The 27,643-nt window shown below is 30.4% G+C and overlaps 1 protein-coding gene across 2 annotated transcripts; it reads left to right on the top strand.

The window, feature by feature from the left end:
• Positions 1-1,535: 1,535 nt before the first annotated feature.
• On the top strand, positions 1,536-27,395 carry LOC106687627 (adipocyte plasma membrane-associated protein Hemomucin). Of its 2 annotated transcripts, XM_014431610.3 has the most exons (8): positions 1,536-1,671; positions 2,732-2,851; positions 3,416-3,606; positions 9,363-9,485; positions 9,971-10,142; positions 16,042-16,176; positions 26,269-26,524; positions 27,051-27,395. In XM_014431610.3, the coding sequence occupies exons 1-8, from the start codon at positions 1,655-1,657 to the stop codon at positions 27,255-27,257; spliced, it is 1,221 nt and encodes a 406-aa protein (XP_014287096.1). In that variant the 5' UTR covers positions 1,536-1,654; the 3' UTR covers positions 27,258-27,395. The 2 variants fall into 2 exon arrangements, with proteins under 2 accessions (XP_014287096.1, XP_014287097.1); XM_014431611.3 differs by lacking the exon at positions 16,042-16,176.
• Positions 27,396-27,643: the final 248 nt, after the last annotated feature.

The following is a 27,643-nucleotide window of genomic DNA, read 5'->3' as shown; positions in this document are numbered from 1 at the left end:
TTCTCCAATATAAAATGCGAAAGAAGTCCGAAATTAGTTAATGGCGATATTGACGAGTTTTAAATCTCACTCTTGCAATAGTTCGGCTCCTACGTAAATTTACTGCCCAAAAAGAAATCCTAGAACTGATTAAAAGGCTTAAAATAAAAAAAAGTCTTGGCCATTATTTGATCCCAGTCATAGTCTATTAGAATGTTACCCAGGAAAGCTGTCGTTTTTATTTCGTCAATTTTTAATAGTTTTCCCGCGTACTGGATATTTTCCCAATACGTTGAAGAAAGCCGAACTCGTAGTGATTTACCAGCCTGGTAAAAAGTCTAAGGATGTCAGCTGCTATAAGCTCATTCCTCCACGACCGAATATTTTCTGTCAGAATAAATAACACAAAACTCATCCAATCCTTCATCTCGTTTTTTATAACTTTTATCTTCACGACATAATCCAGTCAACACAAAGCTCAACTCCATAGATGTGTTCTCTGACAGATACAGCAGTTTTCTTTCAACCTACTGTATTATAGCTAGAAATACTTTGCAGGGTCACCTCAATGATCTAGTACAATATTGGAGGAAGATAGTCCGGATGGCGGTCATTAAAGTTATCAAAATAGTAAAAGAAAACTATTTATTGTTAACCAAGGTTTCGCCCCCTTTGCAGGGCTTCGTTAGGGCTGTTCAGTTAGTAGAAGAACTTCATTCCTACAGCCCTGCAAAGTGGGGCGAAACCTTGGTTAACAATAAATAGTTTTCTTTTACTATTTTGATACCTTTAATGACCGCCATCCGGACTATCTTCCTCCAATCTACTTCATATGGTCAACTATCTTCTTCCAATCTAGAACAATTATTTACTGAATGGATGATTTGTCTCATTATTGGAATATGTACTTCAAACGTTTTTACTCTCAGATGCCCAGCAGATCCATCGGAACTAATCCTCAAAGATAAATACAATTCCACTCTGTTACCGACAGTTAAAGGAGCAATAACTTACTACTTGGAAAATCTAACTTCATCTGGAAGACTGAAGTGAAGGCTACTACAGGACATCTTGTTCTATATTTATGTATTCTGTTATTGACATTACTACTATTTTATATATTTTTTCTATTCGTCTTTTCTCAAATTAACTTTTTCCCCATTTGAAGTCAATTGTTTATTTTATTAAATCTATAAATGTAATTGTCTTTGTTATTAACTTGTCTTTTTCTCTCTTCTTAAGAATTATTATTTGTATCTATTTATTTCATTTTATTTATATATTCGTGTCTTTTGCACGAGACTGCACCCCCGCACAGGGTTGTATTGTTAAACAAAAAAATCTTACTGTATGTAAAAATCTTTGTAAAGCCCACCAGGCCAATCTGGTATTGATTGAATAAAATAATATAATATGAAAATTTATATCATCCAATACATTTATAGATTATATATTTTTTATTATGAAGACTACTATTGTTTTGTTTTAATCTTTCTTTTAATTCTTCCGACAAACATTTTTTTTTTCCTGTTTAAGTTACTGGTAAGGTTGGTACATGCGAACTATGTTAACTACTTCTTTGGTTTCATTAAGTTGGAAGTCATTACAAATTAGAATTTGAATATAGCGGAGTATTTGAATTTTGCTGTTTCATTGTATAATAATTCGTAAGATCATGTCTGAAGAAACAATGTAAGTTCTCGACCTCTTATAAAATTGGTATTTTCTCTAGTAGATTGAACTTTAAATTGCTTGAAATAGAACTAATTGGGACATTTTAAAAATTTTGATGAAATTTTCATCTTTTTTAGCTGATCATGAATTATGTATTTTATTTCCTAAGCTTTAATATTTTTTATCACAAAATTAAAAGTGACACTAAGTAATTTATTGTTCCTTTTCACTCAACCACTAAGTAATATGAATATTATCAATAATAAATTTTTTATTCACTCTATTGGGATATTAACACCATGAGCTTCGAACATTCATCTCTGTTTTGACAGACCCTGTCTAATTTATGATACAAAAACATTTTTGCATGGCTGCTACCCCAACCTCCCAATGTAGCTTTTAGAACGTTCATTTTCCCATTCTAGTATAGTACTACTGTCTGTATTTTCTTTAGAATCTCTACATCTATTCTCATCAGCTGACCTATACAGCTCAGTCTTCCTCTTTTAATAACTTGGGCACCAGTTTCATTAAAACGTTTACAGAGCTTCTTATTCTATGTTATTCTTAAGTACTCTTAAAAAAACATGTATTTTGTAAAAATCGTTTTCTCCTGAAGATAAAATTCTTCTTGTCATTCTTTGATACAGTCCAGTATCATATATTAAGACTGTCTGTATAAGAATATACTTGTAAATACATTTCTTAATAGTGCAAATTTATAATTATTTTTGTGTATGTATATGGAATACACTAGGGAAAAGTTCTGAATCATCCTACTTTAATCATTTCCCACTATTCTTTTCTTAAGTCTATCACTAGGACTTCAACCTAAGGTATATCTTTACCTTAAGATTTATGAGGAAGTATCCTCTTTTGATTGTAATAATTACTTTACTCTCTGTACATATTTTGATTTGTTATAAGTTATTGACTGTACTAAATAATTTTTCTTAGTTCAAGTATAGCTTTAATTTTTCCATTTACTAGGTAGTCTGATATTAAACACTTTTTAGGATTTAAATGTACTTTTGTCTTTTCATATTTAATTGAATATATATTTTTTGTTTGTTTTTAGAGATGATTCTTGTTCCGTGCTATCTTCAATTACTCAGGTAATTGCTGTGATATGTATTGTTGTACCTTTAATTTGTTTTATGCCTGGTCTACCACCTGATATGACCTTTAGCTATCATAAGTAAGTACACATTTTCTTGATCATCCAACAACTAGCTCAATAATTTAGCTATAACATGTTTAAATTTGTAGTATTTTTCGATTAATTATTTTTGTTTTGTATTGATTTTTAAATTTTTTTCATGAGATGAAAGAGGATTAATATAGGCCTTATCTAGTTTTTAGTTCAAATCATGTACTTCTTATTTTATGTTCTGTTTCTAAAAACCAAAAATCTTGCTTAGATGACTTGTATAATTTAAAGTGTCCTTGTATGTATATATGTCCTTCAAGAACCATAATGTTAATTGTGAAGTTCATTATTTTATTCATAGTGTTATCATCCTTATTTGAATCAATAGTCTGCTTTCAATTGATGGAGTTTGATAATTTTTAGTAAGGAAATCCTCCTATCTTTTCTGACTAAAGAATTGTCTATAGAAAATAATGAGTTAATTTTTTTAAAATAGTACTAGTTCTTATTGGATTTTTTTAATATTGTTTTGATTTTTTCTATTAATCCTACATGAAATCTGTTATGGAAATGAAAATACTGTTATTGTTAAAATAAGTATGGATTTTTCAGATTGACAGTGCAGCCAGTAACCTTGAATGGAAAATTAAATAATGCTGAAAAGTTATTCCTTAATCAAGTTAAAGGTCCTGAAGATGTGGTTGTTCATAACAATGAACTATATACGTCTTCTCACGGGGGATCTATAAAAAAACTTTCTAATGGAAAATTGATTTCTGTTATAAAATTTGGCAAAGATTGTAGTAGGTGTACTTTTCACCTTTTTTTTTTTAATTTACCTTAGTTTATAGGTTTTTATAGTAATACTTATGATTACTAATAAATTTATGAATAATTAATAAATATGAATAAGAAATATATTAGTTTATATATTAATGAGGTAATGTTTTCAAATATTCTATACTCCATTCATATTAAGAATTCTATTAGAAGTAACAATATTATCAATCAATTAACTTATGTGAAAAAAAACTAATAAAAGTAGCATAACCCTAAATCCTAAATCTTTAGAATGTGATGTTTGATGCAAATAATAAAATTATTAAAGAAAGAACAAAAAATAAAATATATAACAGACATTATATTTACAATTATAAATACTTATCTTTTACTGATAACACGATACAGAATATGGAGTACAAAATTATTAGTTTGGAGCTTTCCATTTCATTTGTTTGAGGACTGCTGCTGTGACAGATTAACATTCCACTGTATATCGCTGGCGATCAGAAACAGCATATTAAATTGAACATAATCTCTCATTGAATTTTGGAAATATTGAAATCATTTCATACAGAACTATTTAGTTTCTTCAGATTTTTCCTTTATGATTTTTTTTTGTTATTATTTATAAATATTTATTATGTCTTATAATAGGGGTGTACATGCAACTTATGCTAACCTCCTAAATGTGGTATAGTGTTATTTGCTGGAGTAAGTATATCCATTTTTTGAAAACTTTTGTGAGTTTGTCTGCTTGATCAATTCTGTTTCATTAAAAACCAAAGAATAACTTTTTTTTAATAAAATTAAATATGCTGACACTGCTGTGAAATTAAGGAAATGGACATTTGAGAAAACCTCATAGTAACCTTCTCTCATGAGTTTACTACTTTAACACATTAGCACATGTTACATGAATAGCTCTATTATCTCTAGAATAAAAAAAATATTTAGATTAGAGTAATCTTAATAAAGATAAGTTTATAGTAAACACAAATTCACAGATTTTCATCTAGTTAAATTCAATTAGTTTATTAGATCAGTAATGTATGTTAGTTAAAAGAATATATTTTTTTTTTTCAAAAATAATTAATCATTTGAAATATAATGTAGAACAATTTTTATTTTTTTTTTATGTTCTAAGATAATAATTAATCACAAAATATGAAATGAATAATATTTTGATCATTCTGGTACATTGATATGATATACATTTCAAGTTGGCCTGGGCACTGTGGCTTTACAAACTTTAAATGAAATATAGATGGTGGGAAAAAGAATTTATAAATAAAAAAAAATACTTGTCATATTTTGGGAGTATTTATAGACCACATATATAGTAAGTAATCATTCTGATTGGCAAAAGAGATGGTTGAAAAGATAGGATATGAATGAGGGAATTGATGGTGCATAGCGTATGAAGGAAGGAGTGGAATGCTAAAGTGAGGCAGCTCAGGTTAAGAAGGACTTGTCAAAAGGAACAGTTTGATGGTGAAGATCGTTAAAGTTAGATTGTCCCATCAACCTAACTTTCTTTAGTTGTATGGGATTGATCAAAGGAATTCAAATGTGTACCACTGATCAGATATTATCTCTTAGTATTAGTTCCCCCTCTTATATATGTTTCCTCTTTTTAACTGTTGTTAAATACCCATGACACTGTCATCTTCCGGTACTTCGTTATTCAGTAATTCGTTCGTTCGTATATATTTTTAACTCTTCCAATAACCATTTGTCGTCACCCTCTCACACACTTTCTTCCTCTAAATACTTTCTACTTTTTATTTTTTATTTTTACCCTCTTGTAACGTTTCCTCTTTAAAAACACTTAGTCATTCTTGTAACGGCTTTTTTAATTCAGAGTGAAATAAAAATGAATTAATATATATATATATATATATATGTGTGTGTGTGTGTGTGTGTGTTCATACTTCTTTGCATTATATAACTTCATTTCCTTAATTATGTTATTTTACTCACTTTTTCAGTTACCTATGTATACATTTTATTAATTCTATTTTGTAAAATTATTCATTTTATGTTATTCTGTTAATACTTTCTTTTTTATTTTCTATACTTCCTGTGGTTGTTATCTTGTTCTGTTCTTAGCCCTGAAGAAGGCTAGAAACTCTAGCCGAAACGTTGGCACAATAAAATAGGTTACACCAACTTATTTGTGTTTCTCTTTGACCGCACCCCCAACCATCTTCTCCTCGTACGTCATCCTCGGTCAACTATCTCTCATAATTATGAATCCTAATACACGGGGCTATCGTTGACTTGATAACAACCACCAACCCACTCGCCGCAGTACCAGACTATACCACCCATCCAGACATCTGCAGCACCATACATCCGCATCGGACATCATTCCTTCTAGCTCTCCAACTTCTTCACACCCTAGTCACCCCTTCTAGAACTTCAACATCTTCAACATCCTTTGTTCTCTTCATAGACGCCTGGCCCATAATTTAGAACAATGTATTTTTTTTACTTAAAATTCCTCCTTAACTTAAAAATTTGAGAAATTATTGAAAAAATCCACCACCTCAACCATAAAATTTCATCTCTGACCCATATCCTTAAAACCAATATGAGCGACATACACTTCAATAATCTTTGCACCACTATCTCCTCCATTTTTACTACTACCCATTTACAGAAAAAACAACTTCTCTTTTCAAAATTTAATAACATTTATAACATATCGCTAGCTTCTAAAATTTATCCTAAAGGTGACGACAAATGGGTCCATAACATTTCATCAACCGATATTCCACCCAATGTTCGCAATATTCTTAGCTTAGGTCCAAATTTTTCTAGTCCCAGCTCTTCATTAAAGACCATCCCAGAACTTATAACCGATCTAGAATATATTTATAATGACCCCCTTATTCACCATTTTAATGACAAGAAAGAGTTATCCCGTACTTCTATTTGCAACATTATTTCCAATCATCTCCTACATCCTCATTCCGATACTTGTAATTTTTCTCCTCAATTTTTTAAAGACATTTCTTTTACCTGTTCATTTTTAAAATCTAATCACATCATTATCACTAGAGCAGACAAAGGCAACATGACAGTCATCATGGATCGTCCAGACTACAATAAAAAAATGGCTTTACTTTTATCTGACCGATCTACATATGCACCCACACCCTGTGACTCCACTCCCTCACTACAAACCAAATTCAACCAACACCTCAGGGACCTTTTACATTCCCAACAAATCAATTACCCGACGTACAGAAATCTTATTTCCTATAATTCTGTTGCCCCACGGTTTTATGGACTTCCAAAAATTTATAAGCCTGATACCCCACTCCGTCTGATCACTTCCAATATCAATTCTCCCTCTGCTAAACTCAGCGAATTCTTACTTCCCTCTTTACAAACCTTCAGTCACCGTAATTCATATGATATTCATAATTCCTTTCACCTCCGTGATCTTTTATTATCCTTCACTATTCCTGACCATTATATTCTTGTTTCTTTTGATGTAGAGAGTTTATTCATCAACATTCCAATTGACAAAGCTCTTCTTATTGTCGAAGCCAATTGAACATCCATTGCACCCCACACTTCCCTTAATCTTTTTTCCTACCTTGAATCCCTTCAACTCTGTTGTATATCTGGTTACCTTACCTTCCAGGGTCAGTTCTTTAGCCAAATTTCAGGGCTGGCCATGGGAAATCCTCTAGCTCCCGATCTTTCCAACATTGTTCTTAATGATTTGCTCGATTCCGTTATCCCACTCTTTCCAGTTGATATTGTTCTTACTACAAAATATGTAGATGATCTCCTTGTCTTAAATCCTGATAAAATCCCTGACATCTTAACCGCCTTTAATTCTTACCATCCACGCCTTAATTTTACGGTTGAAATTGAAAATAATAACTCCCTTCCGTTCCTTGACATCCTTATCATAAGAAACTCAGACAACACCATATCCACTGACTGGTACCCCAAACCTACCTACTCAGGCAGACTTATAAATTACCACTCCCAACATCCTTACCATCAAAGAATTAAAGTAGCCAAAAACCTTATTCACCGTGGCCTTTCCCTTTCTGACTCCCGATTCCATTAAAAAAACACACACCGCATCAAACAAATACTATTAACTAATAACTTCCCTCTCCATATCATTCATAAACTTTTACACAACTACCAAAATTGTATCACCACTTCACCTAATTCTTCACAACCCCTTTCTACCCCCTTATACAGATCATTACCATATATCCCCTCTCTTTCTGACAACATTAAAAAACTCTTACGTTCTGCTATACCTAACCTACGCATTGCCTTCAGATCTCACAACACACTATCTAATATTTACACTAAATTCAAAGACCCTATCCCTCCTCTACACTGATCACATATTGTATACCACATCCCTTGCTCCACCCTTAATTGTAATTCTGCTTACAAAGGCGAAACCAAAAATCTCTTAAAAGACCGTATCAAACAACACAAATATTCTATTTCTTCACATAATCATTCTGCCTCTACTTTCGGAACATTCTCTTTCTCTAAATCATTCCTTTGATTTCGACAAAACGTCTATACTTGCTACAGTTCATAAATATGACAAAAGGCTCATCTCTGAAAGCCTCTATATCCAATTAGAACCTTCTTCCATCAATTTAAAAACCGACAAGAACAACTTATCATTAACATATTCACAAATAGTTAATTTATTAAAAAAGTAATTTTCACATTTTTTTTTTTTCAATTTTATTTTTTTTTTTTTTAATTAATTTATTTTTTATTTTAATTCATTTTATTTTTTCCGCCCACTTTTTAACGTATTATTTCACTTTTAAACTTCTTACACTTTTGTCTTCCCCCTCTTATATATGTTTCCTCTTTTTAACTGTTGTTAAATACCCATGACACTGTTATCTTCCGGTACTTCGTTATTCAATAATTATGTAATATACATACTGTAAATGTAATATACATATTTTTTAGGGAATTTTATCTGCTTAAATTTCATATGGATATTTCATCCTCAAAAAAATGTTTAGTTTTTATTTATTAGTGAAAAACTAAAAAAAGTTACAACATTTTGTCCTGTTTTTCTATTTTTGTAATGAAGCCAGCGTTGGTGCAGTATCAACCCTAAAATTCTGATTCAGCATCCTTAAAAGAACATATAGTAGACATTCTTAAAAGAACCTCTATACGTTTTTCAGAAAACATCCTTTTTGAACTTTCAATGTCTGGAATATTTGTGTGCTATAGAGGCTTTGCAGCTTAGTCATATAATGCATTTTTGTTGGAAATTTTGTCTTCTTCAATTTTGTATAGGCAACTCATCTTCGAAAAATGCATTTTCTAGAATCGGAATACTCTTTGTTGACTTCACTAAAAGAAAATATTTGTTTTTAACGAATAGGTTTCTACTTTGTGGAATAATTAATTTTTTCTCTTTACTTTTCAATAATGTTAATTTTTCTTTTTAAGTATATTGTGATAATTATGTTTCACTTGATAATTGTTTATGTATTTATTATCTTTTTTGCTCAGAAATCATTTCTGTTTCTTAGTAAATTAATGTTATTGTGTGGCTTAGTTCAAGATTTTTTTTCCTATTTTATTATATTATATTCTAATGTAAGTATATTATTCATTCCAGTTTATGTGAAGGCATGGATAACATTAATCCTATTTTACTTTTGTATTTTAATATAAATTGAATAAAGAAGTTTGTATTCATAAATATTTATTTTAATAGTTCTTATGAAATAGTATTATTATTGTTTAGATGAGGAAACCATCATGGAAGAAGATATATGTGGAAGACCCCTCGGATTTCGCTTTAATAGAAAAGGTTTACTTTATGCTGCAGATGCTTATTATGGCATTTATAAAGCAAATTTAAGCAATGGTAATAACTATATTTCTACATCTTTCAATTTTTTTCTAAATCAATTCTAGTTTGAATTTTTTTGGACAGGAAGGAGAAGACAAAATCTAATTTTAATATTTATTAACATACTTTTATATTTTAGTAATTGTTTAATATATCCTGTTCAGTGGAATCCGTCAGCTTTTAACAGATTTCTTAACTGAACTTGTTATAATGTACATCGATAAAAAGCATCCTACTTAAAAACTAGTCTCGTTTTTATTGTTATAATTTCAAACGCAATATTAATTTTATAACTTACAAATGATTGTTGCATTTACCTGTCTCAGAATAGTGATAATAATTTAAAGAGAGAAAATTTTTGGAGTGCTAGAGAATATTTCAGTAAATAGTACAGAAATATGTAAATACCTTCGCAAAGTAGTTTTAGCTTGTGTTGTTTATAATTTCTATAATTTATAGTAGTATATTATGTTTCTTTTTTTTCCCCTCTTTTTCTTTAGGAGATGTAGAAGCAATTGTTTCAAAAAATGTACCCATTGATGGTTTTAACCCAATGATACCAAATTCTATTGCACTTTCTAAGAAGACTGATGATTTTTTTTGGACAGATTCCTCGACTACTCATTTACTAAAAGATGGATTATACACTTTTCTTGGTGATGGAAATGGAAGGTATATGTTATTTGGATACTATTTTCTTATTAATATTTAAGGTTTGGTGTTTCCCACTATTTTTATTTTTATTTTTTTTTTTTTTTGGAAACTCTTGTTTCAATCACAATAATAATTGTTTTAGTACTTTAATTGTATTCCACACGTTAACTTTTTTATAGTAATTTTTCTACTCAATTTTCTTATCTTTCTTATATTGTTCAGTCAACTGCCTTGGATACCTTCTCAGATAATGTCCTTTAAAACTAATTAGTGACATATTTATTTCGAAGGACAATCATTGAATTATGTATTGATTAGCTATACTGGAGCATAAGTGAGCGAGTTGGGTCTCGAGTTTACATTTCTCTGTATCCCCCCTTCATTTCTAATATCAACGCTCCCTCTTCTAAACTCAGTAAATTTCTTCTTCCTGCCCTTCAAATCCTCAGCCACAATAACTCTTATGATATCCGTAATTCCCCTCACCTTAACGAACTATTACAATCCTTCAACATACCTGACGGACTGACCATCTTAGTTTTTTTAATGGCAGTTCCGGCTAATTAGTGGCCCTGGTAGCTTCTTTAGGCATCCCTTTTGGGGTTATAACGTTTGGTTGATGTTATTTTATTAGACATTTTTTGAGTCTACTCGTCGTCATAACAGTTCGGAACCCAGACCACTTCTGTGTTTCAATTTTAATATGAGTTCCAATTAATTAAGTAATTAGTGGCCAACCCCTGAACCCAAGGAACGTGTGTAACCAGCCCTGTCTGCATTCATTTTATCGGCTCGCCTTATACAAAATGACTGTTGGATATTTGGACCATCGATGAGCCAGACCTACACATCTTGGCAGCACTCTTCCTCTGACTTATCGGAGTAGAGCAACCTTTCGTCGTGCAGTATTTATTTATTTGTTTATTCGTAAATTAGTTTTTTTTATTTCGTTTTCATAATTTATCGAACTATTTTATTTTTATCTGAAAGGCCTTTTTATTTTTACTTGTACATTTTGCTTATGTTAGTTTTTAGTTTTTAAAATGTTTAAATTAGCCAAATAAATGTTTAATCCGAGCCAGTTTGTTTTTGTTCATTTTAAAGCCTTCCAACATTAAGAATTTTCCTTAGTTTTCTAACTGTTATTAGAATTGTTAAAGCTGAGGTTGATTTGATGACACACCTGCAGGGTTTAGTTTGGTAAGTAAGGTGGTCTTCTCTGGTGCTTCTTATGCTCTATCTGGACCTTGCTAGTTGCCTTAGGAAAGGTTAATAATTATAACTTGATATTAGTTAATTAAAAGCTCATTATATGTTCCTCTCTATTTCATAACTTTATCTTTTTTTCTCTCTCTCCTGAGAATTAGACCTGATCTCTCTCCTCACTTATATATTGGCTTATATGTTGTGTAATATATGTTTTATTTATATTAAGATTAATATATTTTTATTTAGTAATGTAGTATTTTTTTAATTTATCTTTTATTTTCATGGCATTTAATGCATGTTTTATTTATCTTTACTTGTGTTTTATATAACTTTTTATCGTATCCAAGATTCTCCATTATTTTTATTAATTAATCATCAAATTTACAATCATTATGGTTATCCTCCAACACATATAACTGTTTATGATGTTATCCGTTAATATTTGTCACTAAAAAGACAGAGGCAAATTTTCTAATTGTCAATTAGTGAAATTTCTAGAGAAGAGGCTAAGATGAATAGAATGTAGCTCAAAACATTCCTTAAGGTGATCTCTTCACAACCGTAAATGCCCCAGTATTTGGTAGAATGTGGGTGAGATCAAAACATAGATGGGTAGATAAAATCAATTAAGATACACTAAAAGTAGATGTAAAAAAAAAATTGCCTATGATAGACTGGTGGAATTGGGTTGGTTAAGAAGATAGAAGTTTCCTAAAGTTGAAAGGAAAAAATACATTTATTTGCTTGTATTTAATAGAATGAAAGGGCTCTTTTGATAAATCTAGGTAAATATTTTGTAGATTGTAGGTGGGTAATCAATTGAAAGTTCTGGTTGAGTTTTCATCATTAACATGGTTTTAAGCATATTTTAAGGAACCTATTGCAGTTGCCTACATTACAAAATAATGTTTTTGTTTTTTTCCTACACCAAAGGAGGCATTTCTGCCATTTTATTTTGTACAGCCCAGTATACTTCAGCTTTATTTAGGTCACTCAGGTCTGAAATTAAGTTCGCCGTATTTGTACATGTAAATATGTGATCAGCGGTCATCTCAGCATCTCAAAGGACGCAGTCAGAAGACTCAGCTACTCCTATCCTCTTCAGGTGGTGCCATAGATAGTCATGTCCAGTGGCCAATCTGAAGCATGGTAAAGTCAATGGAGGGCGCTTCTTAGGGTCTAGCAATGCCGCCCAGTTCTTGCCCCACATTCTCCTCTACTCCTTTCCTCTGCTCTTTTTGCGATAGCTCTTTGGGCCATTTCTTTCGCCATGTCCATGGTAATAGGAAGAAGTGACTGTGGTCGGCTAGCTCCTAACCGTGCTAGTTGATCCACCTCTTCATTTCCATGTATGAGCTGGAATCCGTTGCATCACCAATACTTAAAGTATTTCTCTTTTACTTTCTATAGTTTTCCGGCATGCGAGAATTCCAGCATTAGCCGAGGAATGTCCAGATGATATTGCCAGCAGTGCTGCTCTCGAATCTGACAGCAGAACTGTCTTCTTTTCGCTGGTATTAATCAACTTTTCTAAAGCCAAAGTAATAGCAGCTACCTCTCCATCAAAATTGGTAGTGTTTGCTCCAGCAGGTGCTGAAAGTTGGAACAGGCTGCTATAGACACCTACACCCGAATTTTTATTTGTCCTTGTAGCTGACCAGTCAGTGTATATATGGATCCATTCTGGCTCAGGATAGCGCTCGGTTATAGTGGAGTCATGGATTTGTTGGTGGGCATTATTAAATCTAGTGCTATAGCATATGGACACATCCAAACGCTTTGTTTAGCTAAGTCAGGCAGAGGCTCTCTTATTTCAAAATTCAGGCTTAGGCTTGTGATGATGGATGTTGTTGTCCTAATAAATGTAAGTTGCGTTTTAAGTTGCCTTGTATTACCAACAGTGTTGGTCCAGTAATCACTGCCATTCCTAAGCAGGCGCTCTTTTCTCACCTGTCTGGTGTTGATTTAGCCGCACCAGTAATAATCCTTAATGCCTTATTCTGAACTAGATCAAGATGCTTCAGCACTGAATCGGTAGTTGTAACCATAATACCGGAGCCATATTCCAGGACTGGTCTTATATAGGAAGTATAAGCATGTCTTATACCTGAGTATCCTCAGCATTTGCTCCCCATTTTATGGCTATGATTTGTTTCAGTAGTCGCAGTCTTGATTCTTCTTTATCTGCAGCATGCTCACAATGTTTAGCCCAGGTTAGCTTATCATCCTGAACTAGTCTTAGATATTTTTCTTCATGAGTCCTGCTAATAGCCTGAATATCAAAATTCACTTGGAGCTCATGCTGCTTTGTAGGAAGGGTAAATACTTGGAATACTGTATTTTGCGTGTTATAATCATTTCATTTCCTTCTGCCCAGCTCCTGAGAACCTTTAAGGTATCATTGGCCCACTCTTCAAGAGCACCGATTTTACTGCTGGTCCCCCAGATTATTATAGAAGTCAACATACAGTAACGCTTTTGTACCAGGTGATTTTTCCATCAATGCATCTATGATGTCATTAATCATAATATTAAATAGCATTGGACTCAGTACTGCTCCTTGAGGGAGTCCCTGTTTTCCTTGCTTGAATCCTGATGTATTTGCCCTGTATCTCACAGAAATATGCCCTTGTGAAAGGAATAATTTGATCTAGCCTATCAGTTTTCCATCAATTTTCATAAGGGTTAATTTGTTTATTACCCTATTTCTCCATACTTGGTCAAATACTGATCTAAAATCAATGAAGACAGCTAGTGTACAGTTTGATATTTATGAAATCGTTCCTTAATTGCCTGGGAAAGGCAAGCTATATTCTCTATAGTATCTCTATACTTCATGAATTCTGCTTGAGGTTGTGAGAAGCCTTTCTTGTTTTTGTATAGGGCAGATAAGAGTCTCCTTAAAACCATCTTTTCTACAACTTTACTGAAGGCACTCGTCAGTGCCATCGGACGATAGCTGTTAAAAGCTTTGTGTGGTTTACCTTTTTCAATAATTTGTATGACCTGAGATTTCCTCCAAAGATCTGGGATGTATCCACTTTCCCAGGTTAAATTAATGAACTTTAGAATTACACTTGGGCATTTGACTCTATGTGCTTGAGGAACTCTGGGTATATGCCATCTATGCCAGGCACCTTTCCGCTTTTTGTATCCTCTAGGGGTAGTATCAACTCGCTCATAGAGAATGGCTCATTATTTTCACTCTTAGCTTCCTTGTTCCAGGATATGCGAGGTTTTTTTTTTTTTGCTTGGGTTTGAAATTGCTAGTTTGAGCAAAAATCTTGCAAAATTTATTGATAATATCATTGTACCTGGTTAATTCTTTTAGACCACATTTCATAGGTTCGTTGGCATCGACACTATCCCTGTTAATCTTAGATAAGAACTTATACGCTTTAGTTCCATCTTTTCTAAAATCCATGTTTGCAAGGAATTTTCCATATGCTTCTCTTTTCGAAGTTATAATGTGTCTTTTAAGGATGCCGTTCTTTTGTCTTCAGCTTATACGATCCTTTTGGGAACCACCTGTTTTTGTTGTCCTCCAAGCCACATCTCTTTCCACCTCCAGTTTTTCAATTTCATCTGTCCAGAAAGGGGTTTACTTTTTAATTTTAGCTCTTGGTATAAATTTCATGGCACATTTGATTATTTGGTCCTTCTGTTGCTCGTATATGTAGTATATATTATCGTTGAGCAATTGCTTAGTGATTTCCACATCAGACTCGTTTGTAATCCTTTCATTTGGCTTTTTTGAAATTCCTTCTTGGAAAGCACGGTTCCTCTTTGGTTTCTATAAAATTTGTTTGCTTTAATCTCAAGTAAGAGGATGCTATGACCAGAAGATCCCAGAGCCTGGTGTAACTTAAGACTTAATTTATGTTCCAGCCTCGTATGACTGAGAACAAAATCCGGATGCGTTTGCTGCCCGTTGTAGGCAAAAAAAGTTGGTTTATTATCAGCATTCTTGATATACACCACTGGTCCACTATCTATGAAATTTTCTAATATGTTGCCAGTTGTATCGGTGCTTTTATATCCCCATCTAGACAAATGAGCATTGAAATCTCCTATAACTAATGTATGATTGTCCCATATATTTTCAAGCCAGCTGAGATCACAATTATTTTTGGGAGGATTATAGATAAAATAAAAATTTAACCTTTTGTCTTCAACAGTAATCTGTACCTGGCTAGCTTCATGTTTATCATTTACATTTATTTCATGCATTACATTTACTTTAGTAGCGTATTGACTCTTCACGCCTATCACAATAACAGATGCAATCTGTTGTGACCATTTAAGCAATGTTACTTTGTATCCTGGAAGCTGGTAATTTTATATATCTTCAGTTGATTTTCCAGCCTCCGCAATGGTAAAGATGTCAATTCCATTTTTAGCAATGCATACTTCAAATTCTGTATATTTGTTCTGGGTTAATTCTCCGGTATTCAAAAAAATAGATTTAATATTAATACCAGATTTGTTGCTTGGTTGCCTATTTGGCACTTATTGCTACATTTGTCGCAAATTTACAGGCTGTTTGGCGACAGCCGTTGATCATTTGGATTACGCAGGGGGCACCACGAGCAGGCGATCAACTTCACCCCTCAAATAAAATTAATATTATTAAATAATGTGCAATTAATGACTTAATTTTATTTTATTATTATTATTGGTTTTTTAAACAAGAGATAATTATTTACAGGCTCTTGAAGTACAACTCTGTCTCAAAAAAGAATGAAGTTTTATTAAAAAATCTTCATTTCCCTAATGGTGTTGCATTATCTGCAGATGAATCATTTCTCATAGTAGCTGAAACCTTTGGTAGCAGATTGCTCAAGTATGATTTTTTTTTTTTTTTTTATATATATATATATATATATAAAACCAGCTAGTAATTTGTAGTCATTGATATTGTTTTTGTGTAATTTGCCAAACTTCTGTTGTTTCTAATGACAATTTAAGAGGTATTTAATGTTTCCTGGATTTAAAAGTGCACAGAAAATGGATAGAGTTGTTTATGAAAACTTTCTTTTATCTTATTTTGAAATAAATGTTTAAAAGCTTTCCAAAGTTAAAAAGGGTTATGTAAATAGTTTTCAAGTTATAAAATCTTTTCAATTTTAAAGACTAATCCTAAGAAGAAAAAATAAATAAAATTTTGACTGTTATTTAACTTGAGGAGTTTCTATATTTTGAACTCTTAATGTCCTCAATCTAAAATTAATTAGCAGGTCATTCTCTTCCTCATAGGCTTATTTCCTGAACTTAACACTTCTATCAAAATGAACTTTGTAACCAACCATAAGCACTGGGCCTCTAAGGACTTCGAAAGTGTTGATTATTTCATAAGAAAATTCAGATACAGAATCTCAGTCTTTAATAATAGTTAAAACTCTTATTTTTTTCTTATCTTTTTCAGTAATTAAAAGGCTAAATGTTACCTTTTATTTTTTATAATACTGCAAGAATATAATTTTTTATTATAATCTTTCTAATGGACTTAATAATTTTGTTAAATTTTCAGATAAAATGAAAAATTGTTGCCCAAGGCAAAATTCATATATTGGATTTAATAACTATACATGTTTTTTTTTTATTTTATTTTTTTCTCACTCGAGTTATTCTGGCTGATATTCAAAATCTTTGAAAGTGTACTTCTCTATGAATCCTATTGATCTACTACCATAAATAAAAAAGTAAAACTTTGTAGTACAGAGATTAGGAATATGAGTAGATCATATCTACCACATTGTAAGCTTTTAAAATTTGATCTGCAATACGATTTAGAAATTAACTATATTTTGGGGTTTCTGTAATTAATACCTTGAGATTTTATGAGAAGAAATTTGTAATCAGATTTTATTTTAATTAATCTTTTTATATTGTAAATTATTACTTAATTTTTTATGCTTGATTCTCAATGAAAATTTTATTTAATATGTGCTTCAAATCAGTGATTATTTTGGAGATAAACAGATGTCAAAAGTGTTGGCAAATAATAGTATTCAACAGTTGGAATTGGATTTGATCAGCATCTGCATAATTAACATTTCATGTCAACATTCACTACCTTGTTCCCTGATTTTTCACCCCTATATCTGTCACTTCTTCCTTATTTGTTTGAAATCAGTTCATTTATATTTAACCTTATGCAGATGAAAAATTTATTATTAATCTATATTAGAGTTAAACTTGTTTTTATTTTTTTAATTCTCTTTTTTAATTGATATCTGAGTAACAAATTAGAAAGATTTTTATACAATAAATAAACAGGAGCATCTTAGGTTTCACATACAGGATTTCTTTGACTTATTAATTGAAAAAAAAATCATATTTTATGGATTGTTTAATTATTAACATTCCAAATTTGTTTGAAGATATTAGCTCAATCTCTTATGTATTATTTTACAAACATATTTTGGCTTTAAAAGTAATATTATTTATAATTAACTTTTAATGAAACACAATTTTTCAGGTACATTTCATATTAAAGAAGGGGAAAATTATGTTTATTTGATTAATCTCATTAATCAATATTACATCAACAAAGTAAAAGTATAAGGTAAAAGGATTATTTAGAAGAGCATTCTGTTGCTTGTCTATGAATTTCACTGCTCAAAACAATATAAGTAGATAAATGCTAAGAAACGTGTGGCAAAAATAATTATTTATGTAAAGCTTTTTGCTTTATACTATAATGAAATTTAATTATCAAATAGCTATCCATTTTATTGAGAAGATAAGAACACAATTATCTTTTTACATAAAACTGACCTACCTACCACAGAATGTTCTCTTCTTCCAAGCACTAAAATATGTTTTAAAAAATAGATCTATAATCTGCTCACTGTTATTTAATTATCTGTTTCTATTAAAATCTAAATTTCAGCGAAAGTTTATAAAATTTATATTTACATTGGATACAGGATATCAGCTGGACCTAGGAAAGTCAGGAATTTTTTTTTTTTAACCTTGAAAAGTCAAAAAATTTTATGAAAAACAGTGAAGGTCAAAGAATTTCATAAGCTATGGGATGGGATTGGGAATTTCGCTATCATGAATAAGAATCATTATTTGTCAAATAAATTTACATAGTAGTAATCTATGCATAAGTATTTGTATCACACCTCTTGAAGAAATGTGGCAACTTAAAAATGCAGTGTTTGAGAAAAATCACCCTAAACATACCATGTTACTTATGTGAAAATAGCATAAAGCTTCTTTTACATTTCACATAAGTACTTTGGTATTAAATAATTATCTGAAATTAAAAGATCCTTATACTATATCAACATAAGTTGACAGTTCTCAAATAATCTATTTTTGAGTTATTTCACTTTTATTTTTTTAATAAACAATTATCAATATTGTTACAAGTTCTCATAGAACATTGTTCCTCAATTGCAATGATTCTCAACTTTTTTTTTTGTCGTTTCACACTTTTAATAATTTAAAAATTTGACATCACATTGATAATAAAATAAATTAAAATTATTATACAGTGAAACCTATCTAGAATGGTTAAATGTCACTGCCTCTTCAGTTCCGATGACCAAAGAAATATTTGGAATAAATGTAGTGTTAATTAATATCAAAATGTAAAAAAATAAATAAATAATTTTCGTGTAAGTAATTAAGGAGGGATAAACTAAAAATTTATTTAAGTGCCACCAACTTTGCCTTCCTATCTCAAAGCATTGAGAATGATCCTATAAAGGGTTTTCATAGAAAACCATGTGTTTTCCTATAAAAACCCAAATGTGTTTACTCTATCACATTTCTCCGCATTTTTAACCATTTTCTATGGTTCTCTATGATAAATGTCCTATATGATAGCAACTACTTGGTAGGAAAATATCACTTTCATAGCAATCATAGCATAGGAAATGAATAATGAACGAAAAAAGATATACGAGGAGAAGATGGTTGGGGTTGCGGTAAAATTGAAGCACAAATAAGTTGGTGTAACCTATTTAATTGTGCCAACGTTTCAGCTAGAGTTTCTAGCCTTCTTCAGGGCTACAGAATAAGATAACAACCGCAATAAGTATAAAAAATAATTGTTGGCACAATTAAATAGGTTACACCAAGTTATTTGTGTTTCAATTTGACCGCACCCCCAACGATCTTCTCCTTGTACATCATCCACGGTCAACTATCTCTCATAATTATGAAATAAGATATAATTTTTAGAAATCTCTGTAGAACCTCACACAATGAATTTTCGAGCTAAGACATTAGGATAGTACATAAAAGTTGCTTCATTTCATCAATTTCCCAACGGTATACCCAACTTTGCAATTTTAGGTTAATTCTTAAGAGATTTTGAGATTGGGACTTAAAAAACATCAGATACCTAAAAAATACAAGTACCTTCTTATTTCTTGTTCCCTAAAAATGTTTCTAGATTGTGTTACTACTATAAATACAATGCTATTAATTTGAAATGGTTTTTATTGTTTGTCCAACAATAAAGCAACTTTTCATTTATTTTTTTAAATATTGAAGGTGTTGTAACAAAAACTACCGATAATCAGAAATTAATTTTTTACTTTCTAATAAAAGTGGAATCAAATACCAATAAAACTTCACATTAAGTGTATTATTTTGTTTGGCTAAAAGGGCCCTGAAGCTAGTAGTAGTGGATAGTAGCTGTTATCTCAAAGCTATTGAATCTGGGTTTAGATTAGATTTTGGGTGGTAGTCAAAGGCAAACATATACGGTTAAATTTTTCAATGCTTATCGTGTGAATCTTAGAGAAACTTATTCAGCAAAACAATTCACTTTGATTTATTTTTACGAATAATGCTGTTTGTCATAGGAACCCACTTTATTATTATTTTGGGAGGGGACCTAGGTATAAGACAGCCAACCAGGACAAAAATATACTACGTACTCGTATCGTTATAGTTATCTGATGTATTTTGTCCTCCCAATATCAATATCTCTTCTAAATTAAACTAGCTAAACAAAATTGTTTATATCATTAGAAAGCCTGACCAATTGACCTTACAACTTCTACAACAAACAGCAAAATTGTAAATATTACAATTTTTTCAAAAATTTACTTACTTATTATCTTTTTGCCATTTTGACAACTTAATATTTATGTATATTTTGCTATCATATAAAAGTGATTCATGTAATCTTATTTTATATTTCTTGTTAGTGAAACTTATTTAATTTTGCCACACATTCTTTAAAAAAAATTTTTAAGCTTTTTTTCATTCATTCAATATAGCTTTTTATTTTTGGAATATGAACTAAAACCAAAATACTAACAAAAATAAATTTGCCTGAGTCATAATAGTGGTATGTGGTTTATCTTTTGAGGGTATTATTATTTTCCATCTTTCTCCAGTTCTTATCCAGCTAGACTTTAATTTCCCTTAAGGTTCCATCATCATAATAGAGGCATTTATTTAATGAGCATATGAAGGATTCTTATGCAGTTTGTTCAATTTTCAGTGCTATTTGCATGCAAATCATTAAAAAAATGCAAAAAATTGTTTGTTGTTTTTGGAAATTTACACTTTCAGTATATGTTATGTATATGTATATATGTATCAGAAAAAATTGTCTGATATAACTTTGACTTAAAATTTCATTTTTTATCATAATCTGTACTTAAAAGTACCCTATTCCCTTAGAAATTCGAAGTTAGGTGCACTGGAGTTGGTTAGAAAATCAACAATATCCTAAAAAGACCATATACCACTGTTATGACCCAGAGAAAATCCAATTAAAATTTCCATAAGAGGAGAGGTTAGATACAAGTGATGCATTTATAAAGTTGTATATTAAATGTATACAAATATATACATATATTTATACAATCATTATTTTAATTATAATTTGATACATGTTATTTGTTTTAATACTTTCTGTTAGTTATTTATTTTTGGTTTTAGTTTATATTTAAATTATTTCACTCTGTTATGATTTTCACTGATATCTTGGATTAGATTTATAGTTAATTTATAGTTATTGCATTCTATTTCTCATTTTATTCGTTTGTTTTTTAACCAAGAGTAAGCCTCTGGCACCCATCGTGTTCAATTCCTAATTCTATATGGATGGACTGCCAAGTTCTATCTTTCCTACCTGCAGAGCTTGCTTTCCTATTTGCATATTTACTTTAAAAATATAATGTAAAAAATTTAAATACATAAGCTATGGCAAAAATTAGATTACTTTTATAATTCTTAACAAATATTTTAAATTTTTTATGTGATATAATCTTTTACACAAGATCAATGAACAAATTTTTTATTTAATTTCCAATTGATGAGCCTGTCTTTGAATGTGTTTAGTGAAATATACAACTGTCCATGGCTGAACAAATGTCTTGTCATTTGTATTATCGAACTCTATTAAAACTGCCTTCAGGATTTGTGACAGCAAATGCTAAAATTGTAGTAAATTATAGAACTACAACTTTTTTTATTTAAGTATTCTATTTATTATTTGAAAGGAAAACAACTTCTGCAGCATGATCACCAATTAGAACTGCATCTGTGATAAAATGATCTTACGGTGTAACGAATAAGTTCAGTTAGTTGTTATGTTTTTTAAGTTGTTTCCTTTAGGTAACTGTTTTGTAAACCAAGAGCCAAAATGACAAACAATTACCGACCTTTTTATAGGAAACCTGGTTACCTAAATTTAAGCTCAGCACTTAACTGATTATCTTCATATGAATATTTTTGACATGGAAGGTAAATATTTATATTTAAATATTTAGCTGAGGTGTATAATTGCATTTAACAATAAACCTAAAACAATACTTTAATCTATTATCATATAAATCTAATTATTTGAATAGGCTCAAAGCAGACTGTTTTATACTAAACTTGTTGATCTGTAATTTGTTCCCATTCCTAGTCCTTGTACTTATCTGCTGGGAGTCGTATTTTTCTAGCAATGAACCCTTCCATTTTCTAAATCTGCCTCTAAGCATTTCAAATATCTCAGCTATGTGCCATCTGTTTTCATACCTTTCGTAAGTGTACTAAAATTTAGTGAATTATTTTGCATGACCTCTATCTGTCTTTAAATCTCTGATGATTCTTCCAATTCAGATTTTTCTTTTTAAATTAAGAAATAAAGAACTAGAACTTTCAGCCATCTAAAAATAATAATTTTTGTTGTTTCTTCAGTTGTATTATGATGTGTTTGTTGTTGACTGTAGATTCAACATGAAGTGAAGATGGTCAGTGGAGTGAAGAACAAAGAAAAGTTAAACTTATTTTATTAGTAGTGATGTTTCGGCCACAATTTCAGATCTATGGCTACAGTGAAAGATAAAACTATTTATACATCAGTTTTAAATCATATAAAATATTACTAGCATTGGCTGCTAGTAATTTGGTTAAATAAAACCAAATTATTATTGATCTGATAATAAACAAATCCTTTAATAAAAACAATATATTTTTGATGATATAATTCTATATAATTGGATTATAAATACATAAATTTAGATATAATTAATTATTCACCATGCTAACTACCCCAAACACATAGCATGAACTAAGATATCAATCTTCTACAACGTACCCATGTGAATGGTTAAAGGACATGAAATGAGAAATTATAGTGAAATCTACTTAATAATTATGGTTATTTACAAAAAAAGTTTATTAACTATATTTATTAGTTTAATTCACATTTTAAGGAATCATAGCATACAAATTTCCAGAGCTTCGTCAGGGCTAAAAAAGATACAAACACATAGTTACATAAGGAAAACAAAAACATAAGTGTAAAATAACAGGGGTATAAAATGTAAAAAAGTAAGATATAATAAGAAAAATTAAAGGTAGTAAATAGTAAATGTAAAGGGTAATAGTAACAAATAGATAAGAAAAGAAATATTAAAGAAAATACAAATAAAGAGATGTAAAAAGAAAAAAGAATACAAATCAAATGATGAGACAGAATGCATACCTATTTTGACGGCAGTCAAAACAAAAATGACCATTGGTATTGGGAGGAGTGGGGACGGCAGTTGTGCCACAATAACGAAAATAATTTGTAAAATAAACATGATAAAACAGTATTTAAATTAGGTGAACAATAAATGGAAATATACATTAAAACAGATAGAGAAACAAAGGAAACATTGGCTCATTAAAATAGTATAATTCTACTATTTGAGTTTTTTTGACCGCACCTGGACCATATTCCTTTCATCTTTACACACAGTCAATCAATAATCTTCCAAAATTTCCAGAATATTCTTATTTGTATTCTCATTGAATTTAATCATGATTGTACCAATATTTTTTGCTATATTCTGTTGTGTTTGTTATTTGTTAATGTATTGGAACGAAGAGGAATAAATAAGTATCTGATAAAGTAGTAATTTTTTTTTTCTAATAGTAATTGGTCTATGTTTTTCATATTTCATATCAGGTAGATCAGGCATTTATAACCCAAATGAGAGTAAAGTTTGGTTTGTTGTTTTCACTGTTATGTTGTTGTATATTTTTTTATTATTCCAATATTATAACATTACTATTTGTTATCTTCTTAATTTCTTATTATTTTTCATTCTATTTAGGTTGTTATCTATTTTTTTTATTTAACTCTGAAATTGAGGCCTAAACATTTTCACAAATAAAATAAGTTTCCCTTATTTGTGTCTTCACTCCACTGACTGCACCTCTGATCACCGCCTCATATTGTCAATATTTTATGATTTTTTTCTTTCTAGTGCATGTTTTTCTTTTCTATTTGACATTGAACTGTATATTTTATAGATAATAGTTCATTTACTACTTAGCTTGTTTTTCATTTTGTACTAAAGACTTTTTCTTTACCAGGTTACTACATTTTTTATTGTTACATGTATTAATATGCACGAGACTCAAACATAATTATGATTAAATACTTTTATTGATTTCAATGATGCTTATGAATGGTGAAATGGCCCAAGCCTTAAGAAAGATAACATCAATCATGGGCTTAGAGGGCGGCTGACTTATCGATATCCCATTTGCGATTCTTGAATTAGGGGCATTCCGAACCTCTCCCCAAGCCTTAAGAATGTCATTACTAATCCTTAATTTAATTCAAATTTGTTAGTATTAAAGAAATATTAATCAAACACCAAGCATGGCATATTTGTCTCAAGGCTGCTGGTTTCACATGAGTCATCTTATAGACCAATAGCTTTATTCAAAACTGAAAATGTGTAAGGAAACTCCTCAGATACAGGGTTGCCCACATGGGGGTGTCATGGCGCTGACTGGTTCTTTGAGAATTTTTTTTTGGGGGGGGCATGGAAGTTGAAAAATCAAGTTTTGAGAGGGTTAAAAATAGTGTGAATGTTACTTTAAAGCAATTGTATAAACTTTTCCTAATATTATTATAAATTTGAAAAAAGTTATTGCAGTGATCTCAGCCACTTAACACGGTGTCAAGCTGATCTAAGGTAATGGCTCAAATTTAGGGACCAACAAATGAAGTTACAATCGATTGAGGTAAAAAAAAATAATCTTGTATAACTTTCCCTACATACAGGAGGGGAGAGTGTCAAACCCTACTCTCCTTCTAAATAAAATTGACGCTAAAGGGTGAGGATTAGGCCACAACCTTGAATAGTGATTTCTGACAATGTATGGTAATATGTAAAACTGTTTATTTAATCGCAAATATGAAGAGAATGGAAGTTCTAGTAAATGTTATTTTCAATAATTTGGTACATCTATAACGAAAATCCATTAAGCTGTTCTCGAGAAATTCGTACTTCTTTTTAGAACAATATATATATTTTGAGATTCTTAACATCGAAATGATTGAACAGAACAGGAAGAATCACAAATTTCTCGGCTTAATGAATTTACATTATAGATAATAAATCATTGGAAATATGTTTTCAAATTTAAAAGTAATGTTGACATAAAATTTAAAATAATAGAAATTAAAATTAATGTTAGTGCTCAATGGATGACATACATTGAGAAAACTATCACACAAGTATGATGTACCCGAACCCACTCAAAGCAGAATCAAAAGAAAAAAGCGATTCCTGGATGAATTAGAGGTTGACTAACATTATTTATGGGATACTGGTGCAATTTCAGAAAAAGTAAACAATTTTAGCGGGGTTTGAAAAGCTGCCCATGAAAATGTAGATGTCCCTGATATACTGAGTGAAGCAAAAGGCAAAAAAAAAAAACTTTATCTGATGTAGAAGATGATTAAGATGGTCCCGAAAGTGATAACTATAAAGTAAAGGATTCATGGAGAGTTCAAAGGTTTTTGAAACCTTAAATATGCCTAATTAATTTCTCCGGATTAAAACAACTTCAAGTTGTGAATTCTACTTTATTATCTTTGGCAGGACCAAGTTGTTCTGTCGAAAGGGCCATGGACAGGATGACAATTCTTAAAACCTAATAAGATCAAGTATGGTTGTTGAGTGACTATCAAACCTGATGATGCTTTCATCAGAAAGAGACGTCTTTTTTAATATTTCCAATGAAGAGATAATTTAAAACTTTTAGAAATTTTTTTCTGCTTTTGTTCTTATGTAAATAATAACTTATTGCTTTTTTATTAATTTAAAGAGCTCTGAGGTCTTGGGGGGTTAAATTCGCAAAACTAAACCATGTTTAAAACCTGCTGTTTGAGGCCAGTCCTTAGCATCATATGACGTAGATAGTGTTTTGAGTTTACCATGAGCATGCTATCCCAATTCAATTAAAATGAAAATCCAATGAAAATTAAAATATATTGGTCACAAGAAAGAAAAAAAACAATAAAAAGAATTAAACATACACAAACAAATTTCCAATTCATACTTCATGTTAATAGACAACTGTGATTATATTGTCTCATTAGTCTGTGAATTACTTTTTTTGGACTAAGCTGAATTGGCTTACACCGCCCTGGCATATTAATTTTTTTTTTTTATTTTAGGTATAATCTTAAAGGTTCAAATACTGGAAAAGTAGAGGTTTTCTCAAATTTACCTGGTTTTCCTGACAATGTTGATTATGTTGATGGACGTTTTATTGTTTCCATAGTCATGAAGCCTGATAAATTTATTGAAACATTATCTGAATGGCCAATAGTTAAAAAATTTGCAGCTCGTACAATGTCATTAGTTGAATACATTGTCGAACTATTGGATAGCTTATACCCTAGTATATACTTTAAAAAAATAAATCATTGGGTAAGTATCTTTAAAATGAATATTTGAGATATTCTAAGTTATGCACAACTTTTCTGAACTTCATTTAAGTTGTATGACTGTTGGCTTTTATTTACCATTTGAAATTTGGATACTGTTTTTGTTTTATTTATTGAATTGTTAAATGATGTTTGGAATATACATAGGTTTTTTTTTTTAAATTTAGAAAGAATTTTCAGGATTCTATTGACTTATCATCCCACTCTTATGGTCTCCATCCCCCTGTGCTATCATAAATTTATGATGATTACCACATTTTTCGGTGATGGGTGATATTTATCTAATTTATTTCATAGGTATTTGTATTTCATAGTTTATTTATTTGACCTGTTTTCATCGTATTAACTAAATTAGTCAACCATAGCATATTTTCTTAAATTTAACGTACCTCTAACCTATCTATGGTAAATAAAAGAACACTGCCTCAAAAATTCATTTTGTTTTTTATCAATATATTAATCAATGCCAGAACTTAACCACCACCTGTTTTATTCTTATTTTTTTCTAGATTGGACATTTTGAATCTCTTCATTCAATAGCTCCTCCTCCTCCTGGGGCCATTGTACTCTTCATTGATAATACAGGACGCCTAGTTCAAACATTGTCCACAAATGATAACAATATTGGTGGCATCAGTTCTATGACATTTTTCCAAGGCCATTATTACCTTGGTTCTCCATTCAATCCATTTCTTGCTAGAGTTAAAGCTAGTTGAAAAACAAGTTTCAAAATTAACCTTTGATAATTTTAAGTTTAGTGTAGATTTAGTACATATATATATTTACAAATATTGTACTAAATATTTTATAAATTTAAATTTTACAATATAATAAAAATTCGTTAAATCATTAAATTTTTTATGGACCTCTCTAGCTAGGTCCAAAAAATCCTCTACTTCCAAGCTGGCAGTCTAACTTTGATAATTCATAATACCACAGCTAAGTATTAGCAGTATTACTTCATTAGTTTTTAAAGCTAAATTTTTCTTTTTTTGATATATCATATAATTGATTCATAATGTATTTCTAAATAATAATTATCTCAGCAATTTTGTGGTATTAATAAAAATGCTTACGATTTCATAAACTTTCCCCCTGTTGA

The sequence above is a fragment of the Halyomorpha halys genome, unplaced genomic scaffold, assembly GCF_000696795.3.
Source record: "Halyomorpha halys isolate HHAL.00 unplaced genomic scaffold, Hhal_1.1 Scaffold989.1, whole genome shotgun sequence".
Lineage (NCBI taxonomy): Eukaryota > Metazoa > Arthropoda > Insecta > Hemiptera > Pentatomidae > Halyomorpha > Halyomorpha halys.
The sequence above is the reverse complement of the archived record's forward strand: the minus strand, read 5'-3'. Positions and strand labels throughout refer to the sequence as shown.